Source organism: Pseudoliparis swirei, chromosome 22, assembly GCF_029220125.1.
Source record: "Pseudoliparis swirei isolate HS2019 ecotype Mariana Trench chromosome 22, NWPU_hadal_v1, whole genome shotgun sequence".
Taxonomy (NCBI): Eukaryota; Metazoa; Chordata; class Actinopteri; order Perciformes; family Liparidae; genus Pseudoliparis; species Pseudoliparis swirei.
In genome coordinates this window covers 22,438,855-22,448,671 of record NC_079409.1, presented here as the reverse complement: position 1 = coordinate 22,448,671, position 9,817 = coordinate 22,438,855, and the positions used below count along the sequence as shown (strand labels likewise).

General features: G+C 53.4%; 1 protein-coding gene across 1 annotated transcript in view; it reads right to left on the bottom strand.

Moving 5' to 3' along the window:
• LOC130212848 (basic helix-loop-helix transcription factor scleraxis-like) overlaps positions 1 to 2,325 on the bottom strand; it is a 12,439-nt gene extending 10,114 nt beyond the window's left edge. Inside the window, exons 1-2 of the mRNA XM_056444091.1 lie at positions 1,511 to 2,325; positions 1,065 to 1,281 (exon numbers count right to left, since the gene is read on the bottom strand). Of these exons, the coding sequence (XP_056300066.1) occupies positions 1,065 to 1,281; positions 1,511 to 1,887 (594 nt within the window). The 5' untranslated portion in view covers positions 1,888 to 2,325. The remainder of the gene's footprint in view (positions 1 to 1,064; positions 1,282 to 1,510) is intronic.
• Between the last annotated feature and the right edge of the window lie 7,492 nt (positions 2,326 to 9,817).

Below are 9,817 nucleotides of genomic sequence, written 5' to 3'. Positions count from 1 at the left end.
AGGTTATCCCCCCACAGCTCCGGGGTCTCCGGGTTTAGACACCGAGGAGGGTATTAGCTTTCACACACTGCCGGGGTAACGGGGGAGGCTGCCAGATGTCAGCTCCTTACCCATAAATCCTACTAAATGGGCAGCGGGGGGTGGGGGGGGGGGACGTCACCTCTCTATCATCTCCCCGTTTGGATTCATCCACCTCGGCTCTCGTTCAGCCGAGAGGAATTCTCCGTCTGCTCTTTCTCATCAGCCTGACGACTTTCTTTTTTTCTCCGCCGATGTGTTCCTGATTAGATCTACTTCCTGTGTCGGATCAATCACGCGGGATCTGAACTCCGGGTTCTCCCGCGTCTCCATCGGCAGGTTTAACCCCCGCCGGCCTGAGACTGTGGGCTCGTCCCGCTGCGCGGCCGTGGGTTTCATTTAGCAGAGAGGAACCCTGGAAGTTCTTCTGGAAACACTTGCCGTGGATCAGGGGAACGCTCATGAAGACGTTTCTCCCGTCTCGTGACAGTGGAGTAAATCTCAGCTCTGAAACCTCGCCGTCTTGGAGCTGACGCTAATGCATCCTTTAAATAAAACACGTGGTTGTGGATTCATTGTCTCCTGGATTCATAAATCTCACCCGCTGCATAAATACCTTTTCAAAAAACATTAAAGTCCTATTTTTAGAAAGATAAATCACGGCCCCCTGCAGTCGGAGGTTTGCTCGTCTCGTCAGGAGAGGTTCAGAGAGCCCCGTGAACCTGGAGCCACCGGCCCGGGAACAACCAGCAGGAACCCGGCGCCTTCAAGAGGCTCAGCTCTTAAAGTCCCTCTGGGACAATCAGCTTGACTGATCCCAGGTCAGCTTTAAACACCCAGTTGACCCTGAAGCGCTGCACAGCTTCCCCAAAAGAAGCCTCACTCGACATGCAAATATTTAGGAATTAAAGAGATATAAATGCAGTATTTACGTCATACTCAAAAGCTGTATGTATATATATTCTTTGATCTTTCTTTATATATATCATTCTATCTCATTGTTTTTCTTCCTCCTCCTCACTGATTCATCATTTTCATCCGCTCACCATTTTCCTCTGGTTGCTGAGGCAGAAAGTACAGATGTGCTTCGGCTGAGCTGATTGGTCGGACCCTCGGTTGGGGGAGGAGTTGACGTGGAAGAACGGCGCTGAGGGCGCGTGGCAGGGCTGTCCGTCGTGAAGCCCCTCCCCCAGCAGCAGCACGTTGCCCAGGTGGCTGATGTAGCTGCTGGCCAGACGCAGCGTCTCGATCTTTGACAGCTTCCTAACGGCGACATCACACGCAGGTTCACGCCGTGAATCACGGCACCAAATATGGAAAAGGTCGACAACAATGGCACAAAAAAACCAACATTATGGCATTTCCAAATAAGGTGCAGTGACGTTAGAATACATCGACCCGACGTGTCACATCTGAAATGTCCTCCGCCTCTCGCTGGACACGTTTTGGTTGTAATCTATAAAACGTCCAGAAGCCTCGGAGGAAGTGGTACCTGTCGGCCGGCTCGGTGGGGATGAGCGTCCGCAGCGCCGTGAAGGCCGTGTTGACGGAGTTGGTGCGGTCCCTCTCCCGCGCGTTGGCCGCGGTCCTCTGGCGGACCTCGCCGTGGGGGGGGGACCCCTGTGGGATGAGCCTCCCCATCATGGCGCCTACGTCCATCCCGCCGCCGCCCGCCCCGCACAGCTTCCTCTTCCTGCTCACCTTGATGTGGAAGGCGGACGGCGACGTCGACAGGCGAAAGTTGTTGCGCTCGTCGGAGCCCGAGCCCTCGCTGCCGTTCTCGTCGTCGTCCTCGGAGAGGAGGGCGATGTCGCCGTACAGGAAGCGGCCCGCCGGCGGGGGCGCCGAGCGCAGCATGGCGAACGTCATCTTTCAGACGAGCGACGGCGCTCTGTGTCGGCGACTGGCGAGGTCGAACTTTACGGGACGCCGCTCGCCGACTTTTCCGACTTTTGCTGATGGAAGGCGCCCGACCTTTTAAAAAAGTTACTTTACCCCCGACTTGTCTTTGCGGCGCCGCCAGGTGAGTCGGGTGAAGCCTCTGTGACGCGGAGCTTTAAAAAAGATCAACCGGTTGACCCCGAGTCAAAGGTCAAGAGCAGCTTGACCTCGGCTGAGTCTCTCTCTCTCTCTCTCTCTCGATTCACAGGAAAACTCTTCACATCCCAAACGGTCACTTCTTGGTTCTGTTTAATCCTCCAGGAGAATCCTTCTCTCTTGAAACGTTGACGTCGTCCTCTTGTCCTTCTCTAAACGCCTTCTGGCTCCTTTGATTCTATATCTGTCTGTTTCAATAGCAACTACTACTCCCAGGCTGTGGCAGCAGTTTTACTGTCTCTCTCTCTCTCTCTCTCTCTCTCTCTCTCTCTCTCCTCTCTCTCCCTCTCTCTGCCGCTGCGCTCCACGTGTGCCTGCTGTCTGAGTGTTTCCGTCTGCCCCCGGTCTTATAGCCGGTGGGAGGGCCGGAGGACTCCCGCGCTCCTCCCTCTGGAGCGCCGAGGGTCCCTCGGCTGCCGTCGAGGAGCCGGCCAGAGAGACCGGAGGCGAGAGGCGAGCCATCGGCGGGAGTTTGTTTTGGCTGCGCTCAGATTTTTTCCTTTCTGGGGAGGGGGGGGGGGGGAATCCACCCTAAAAACAGAAGTTGCACGACCGTTCTCTGCGTTCGGTGGTCTCGGGGACCGCGGGGGCTCTGAAACTCACATCCCTCTCACTGAGGATGCATATGGAGTGTGTGGACGGTGACCTCGAATGGAAAAGAAACTTAGATGTAAAGTCGTCTTCACACACGGGCGAACGAAACCGAGAGAGAGAGGTGACCTCGGACAGCGGGCTGAGGAAGTTTGTGTTTTCTTAAAGTTCTGACTTTCAGGTTTTCTGGATCCGTTCTGCAAAGAAAGAAAAACATCGTCCGCTCCAATGTTCCTGTGTTTCCACGCCGGGCGACTTCTCCTCCTCGTTCTTTTATCTGACAGGGCCTGGGCGTGGAATGACGGCGAAGATCACGACAAAACAAAACGCTATTTAGTCTCCGATCAACACGCCCCGATCAACACGCCATGATCAACACGCTCCGATCAACACGCCCCGATCAACACGCCATGATCAACACGCTCCGATCAACACGCCCCGATCAACACGCTCCGATCAACACGCCCCGATCAACACGCCCCGATCAACACGCCCCGATCAACACGCCACGATCAACACGCCCCGATCAACACGCCCCGATCAACACGCCACGATCAACACGCCCCGATCAACACGCTCCGATCAACACGCTCCGATCAACACGCCATGATCAACACGCCCGATCAACACGCCCGATCAACACGCCCGATCAACACGCCATGATCAACACGCCCGATCAACACGCCCGATCAACACGCCCGATCAACACGCCCGATCAACACGCCCGATCAACACGCCCGATCAACACGCCCGATCAACACGCCCGATCAACACGCCCGATCAACACGCCCGATCAACACGCCCGATCAACACGCCCGATCAACACGCCCGATCAACACGCCCGATCAACACGCCCGATCAACACGCCCGATCAACACGCCCGATCAACACGCCCGATCAACACGCCCGATCAACACGCCCGATCAACACGCCCGATCAACACGCCCGATCAACACGCCGCGATCAACACGCCCGATCAACACGCCCGATCAACACGCCCGATCAACACGCCCGATCAACACGCCCGATCAACACGCCCGATCAACACGCCCGATCAACACGCCCGATCAACACGCCCGATCAACACGCCCGATCAACACGCCCGATCAACACGCCCGATCAACACGCCCGATCAACACGCCCGATCAACACGCCCGATCAACACGCCCGATCAACACGCCCGATCAACACGCCCGATCAACACGCCCGATCAACACGCCCGATCAACACGCCCGATCAACACGCCCGATCAACACGCCCGATCAACACGCCCGATCAACACGCCCGATCAACACGCCCGATCAACACGCCCGATCAACACGCCCGATCAACACGCCCGATCAACACGCCCGATCAACACGCCCGATCAACACGCCCGATCAACACGCCATGATCAACACGCTCCGATCAACACGCCATGATCAACACGCCCGATCAACACGCCCCGATCAACACGCTCCGATCAACACGCCATGATCAACACGCTCCGATCAACACGCCCCGATCAACACGCCCCGATCAACACGCCCCGATCAACACGCTCCGATCAACACGCCCCGATCAACACGCCCCGATCAGCACGCCCCGATCAACACGCCCCGATCAACACGCCCCGATCAACACGCCCCGATCAACACGCCCCGATCAACACGCCCGATCAACACGCCCGATCAACACGCCCCGATCAACACGCCCGATCAACACGCCCGATCAACACGCCCGATCAACACGCCCGATCAACACGCCCCGATCAACACGCCCCGATCAACACGCCATGATCAACACGCCCCGATCAACACGCCCCGATCAACACGCTCCGATCAACACGTTCCGATCAACATGCCATGATCAACACGCCCGATCAACACGCCCGATCAACACGCCCGATCAACACGCCCGATCAACACGCCCGATCAACACGCCCCGATCAGCACGCCCCGATCAACACGCCATGATCAACACGCCCCGATCAACACGCCCCGATCAACACGCCCCGATCAACACGCCCCGATCAACACGCCCCGATCAACACGCCATGATCAACACGCCCCGATCAACACGCCCCGATCAACACGCCATGATCAACACGCCCCGATCAACACGCCCCGATCAACACGCCATGATCAACACGCCCGATCAACACGCCCCGATCAACACGCCCCGATCAACACGCCCCGATCAACACGCCCCGATCAACACGCCATGATCAACACGCCCCGATCAACACGCCATGATCAACACGCCCCGATCAACACGCTCCGATCAACACGTTCCGATCAACATGCCATGATCAACACGCCCCGATCAACACGCCATGATCAACACGCCCCGATCAACACGCCATGATCAACACGCCCCGATCAACACGCTCCGATCAACACGCCCCGATCAACACGCCCCGATCAACACGCCCCGATCAACACGCCACGATCAACACGCCCCGATCAACACGCCCCGATCAACACGCTCCGATCAACACGCCCCGATCAACACGCTCCGATCAACACGCTCCGATCAACACGCCCCGATCAACACGCCCCGATCAACACGCCATGATCAACACGCCATGATCAACACGCCCCGATCAACACGCCCCGATCAACACGCCCCGATCAACACGCCCCGATCAACACGCCATGATCAACACGCCATGATCAACACGCCCCGATCAACACGCCCCGATCAACACGCCCCGATCAACACGCCCCGATCAACACGCCATGATCAACACGCCCCGATCAACACGCCCCGATCAACACTCCATGATCAACACGCCCCGATCAACACGCCACGATCAACACGCCACGATCAACACGCCCCGATCAACACGCCACGATCAACACGCCCCGATCAACACGCCACGATCAACACGCCCCGATCAACACGCCCCGATCAACACGCCCCGATCAACACGCCCCGATCAACACGCCCCGATCAACACGCTCCGATCAACACGCCGCGATCAACACGCCCCGATCAACACGCCACGATCAACACGCCACGATCAACACGTTTTTTTCGCAGCTTCCTGAGGTCACAAGAGGTCGCTTGGCAACCATGTTTAAATAGCACATTGCAACAGGACACGCCCACACGTGGACAACGGGGTCATCAACGGGGTCATCAACAGGGTCATCAATGGGGTCATCAACGGGGTCATCAACAGGGTCATCAATGGGGTCATCAACGGGGTCATCAACGGGGTCATCAACGGGGTCATCAACAGGGTCATCAACGGGGTCATCAACGGGGTCATCAACAGGGTCATCAACGGGGTCATCAACGGGGTCATCAACAGGGTCATCAACGGGGTCATCAACGGGGTCATCAACAGGGTCATCAACGGGGTCATCAACGGGGTCATCAACGGGGTCACGTCATTCCCACAGTTCAAGTCTCCGTCATCTGTCCTCTCACCGTTATTTATTCATAATCATATTGTGAAAACGTTGTATTTTTGGGTGATTTATTCAACTCCCCGTCGCGGCGGTGTGTGTGTGTGTGTGTGTGTGTATGTGTGTGTGTGTGTGTGTGTGTGTGTGTGTGTGTGTGTGTGTGTAGGCTGGGAGGCCATGCTGTAAAATGTAATTCATGACCTCACTTAAATATAATAATGAGCTTAACTCATTTCTGTTACTCTGTTGATGGGACTGATAGAAACTTGGTGGCAGAACTCTTTCTGGTGTAAAGTTATTAAACTTCATGCTCTCAAGTAACCTTTTAATGATGAATATAATAATGTATTTGGAGCTTTGCCTTTCATTTTCACTACAGCTGTAAAGTAAGATATGAAAATAGACACGGACACAGAATCTAGTGAGAGTTTGAAGACCTTCTAAGGATCTTCTTTCATAACAGGTAGAATAGTTGGACATTATGAAAATCGCTAATTTCTCTTTAATTGATTTCAAATTTTCTCTAAAACTGTGTCGTAACATCAAATGAAATCCGCGGACGACGGCTCACTTGACCGCAGTTCCTCTGACCGCCAATGGGTGGCGACCTCATCGGGAAACGAGCCAACGTGACACACCTGTTCGAGTCACGCCACGTCAGAAGGGTTTTAAATGTTGATATTAACAGAACCCGCGACCTTCGGACCCCGGAGCCCCCCGTCAGGGCGTTGACTCTCCTTCCTGAAGGTCGTGAAGGCGACCTGACCCTCTGGAAACACAGCAGGAGCCACCAACAGATTCATCCTGTTTATATTTACATTTCTGCTGTTATTCAAATATCATCCTTATATGTAAAAATGTAAAATCCGTATTCTTTCTGAAACCACTCAGTGAATCAGACGATGAATGAATCATAGCTACTCGATTTGGAGCGTCTTCTTTTCCACTTGATTATCTCTTCATATCATAATCCAGCTTCCTCTTCTGTCTCTTCACAGCTCTGATTGGTTGCTTTTGTGGCGCCTTGTTTTGCCGTGAGGCTCAAACACAACCGTAGACGTGCAACGTGACATTTGACGCCCCGATGAGGTCGCCACCTGTTGGCGGTGGGAGGAACTGCGGTCAAGTGAGCCGTCGTCCGCGGATCTCATGTGATGTTACGATACAATTTAAGAGAAAATTAGAAGTCAATTAAAAAGAAATTAGTGATATTCATAGTGTCCCAATATTCTACATGTTATGAAAGCAGATCCTTAAAAGGGCTTCAAGCTCTCACTCGATCTCGCGGTCCAGGCCTGGCGGTCGGGTACCGTGCCCGAGGCCTTTCATCTGTACGCGCTGTGGCGCTGAGGCTCTGGATGTAATTCGCCCTCGAGGGATTCAGAGTTTCGGGCGGAGTGTTTTGCTGATGAAGAGGAGGCTCCGGGCTCTGTCTCCGTTACTCACGCACACGACTCCCCTTCACGATCCGTCTTCCTCTGAAAGAGAAGAACACGACGAGGAGAGACAGCAAAGGGAGCAGAGACAGAGGGAGGACCGAAGGAAGGAGTGGGAGAGGACGAATGAAAGAGATCCGTCCATGGAGCGACATGAAGTCCACGTGAAGAGGAGCTCAGCAGGCGGGAACATCTCGTTCTCCCTGAAGATGTGAAGCTTTAATCCAGCCTTCATCAGACTCTGATCACATTTTCCTTCCGTAAGTCTGAAGGCGCTTCGGCCGCCAAGGTTGTGCAACTTCACTCTTATTTCCAAGGAACTGTCCGACCTTCAAATCCTCCGTTCTGATTTGACGCTGCAGCAGTTAAAGGTTGACGACCTACAGTATGTAAAACTCTCATGTGACGGCTGGAATCCTCCGCCGGGCGTTATTCTCTAAACCCGCCTGCCAACGCCGGCCGGCCTCGTCTGTGTAGATTGGCAACGGTGGAAACTGAAAAGTAAGAGCTCCGTCAGAGTTACACAACGTTAGCGTCAGCACTCATCACTCTCTCCCTCTCTCTTCTCCTCTTCGGCCCATATTCCCCCCCCCCCCCCTTAAATCACAGTGGGGGTGTTAACGCCGCGGTGTTGACCGTGTGGAGCGGGGCCAGAGCCGGTTGCCAGTCCGGATGGAGAAACACTGAATCTCCCCCGCTAGCACAACAAGAAAACCACACAGCGTTGGGGGGTTGCCAGTCGGGGGGGGGAAATTGGCAGAAACCCCCGATAGGATAACATCTCGTTGGGTCTGGAGGTATTTAGCGAAAACTTGTCTTGCAATTTATCACCTCTTTTCTTTCAAATGATGCCGATTGTCAATATATTTTTAATCTAAGAGATTAAAGCGTTCCCTCTGCGTCTCACTGAGGTCATCCTCTCGCAGCGCGTCGTGTTGCACTACCGACTTTAGCCACAAGGCCCGTCACCATCTGGAGGACTCCGAAAGAGGAGTGTCCCCAAAAGGTTTAATTTGTCTTTGCAATAGTTTAATTTAATAATATATTTATTACTAATATGCAATAATGTAATTTAATAATATATTTATTACTGTTATGCAATAGTTTAATTTACTAATATATTTATTACTAATATGCAATAGTATAATGTAATAATACATTTATTACTAATATGCAATAGTGTAATTTAATAATAGATGTATTACTGTTACGCAATAGTTTAATTTACTAATATATTTATTAATAATATGCAATAGTATAATGTAATAATACATTTATTACTAATATGCAATAGTTTAATTTACTAATATATTTATTACTAATATGCAATAGTTTAATTAAATTATATTTTATATTTTACTCCACCCCTAGATGGTCAGTGACCTCCCCCCCCCTCTCTTAAACTCAATCTCAGCACCATTTGCACACGACGAGACCAAGAAGCAAACCCAGAATGCATTGCAACCAAACGTTTTACACATCACACTTTTCTGTCTCGTCTTCCGCTCTGCATCCTGATGACATCAGGACCTCTGAGAGCCTCTGAGAGCCTCTAAGAGCCTCTGAGACCCTCTGAGACCCTCTGAGAGCCTCTGAGACCATCTGAGACCCTCTGAGACCATCTGAGAGCCTCTGAGACCCTCTAAGACCCTCTGAGAGCCTCTGAGACCCTCTGAGAGCCTCTAAGAGCCTCTGAGACCCTCTGAGACCATCTAAGAGCCTCTGAGAACCTCTGAGAGCCTCTGAGACCCTCTGAGAGCCTCTGAGAACCTCTGAGAGCCTCTAAGACCCTCTGAGACCATCTGAGACCCTCTGAGAGCCTCTGAGACCCTCTGAGAGCCTCTGAGAGCCTCTGAGACCATCTGAGAGCCTCTGAGAACCTCTGAGAGCCTCTGAGACCCTCTGAGACCCTCTGAGAGCCTCTGAGACCCTCTGAGAGCCTCTGAGACCCTCTGAGACCCTCTGAGAGCCTCTGAGAGCCAGACCGGGTCCACACTACGTCATGTGACTCCGTGGAGGAGCTCGGTGCCCTCTGGACCTCCGCGGTGGATCAGACCGCTCCACCTGGGCTTCACCTCAGGCGCAGACCCAGATTCAGCAGCCGTGTCGATGCCGTTAAGAGTCGTGTTGCTTTTGGATGTAGAAAGTTGACCCCGAAGAACAAATCCTCCCAATGAAAACACGCCGAGGCTGGAGTGCACTCCGTCAGCTCGTTGCTGCTGCGAGGGAGAACGGCATCGAGGATCCGCTCCGACGTAAAACTCAGAACACTCAGAACGC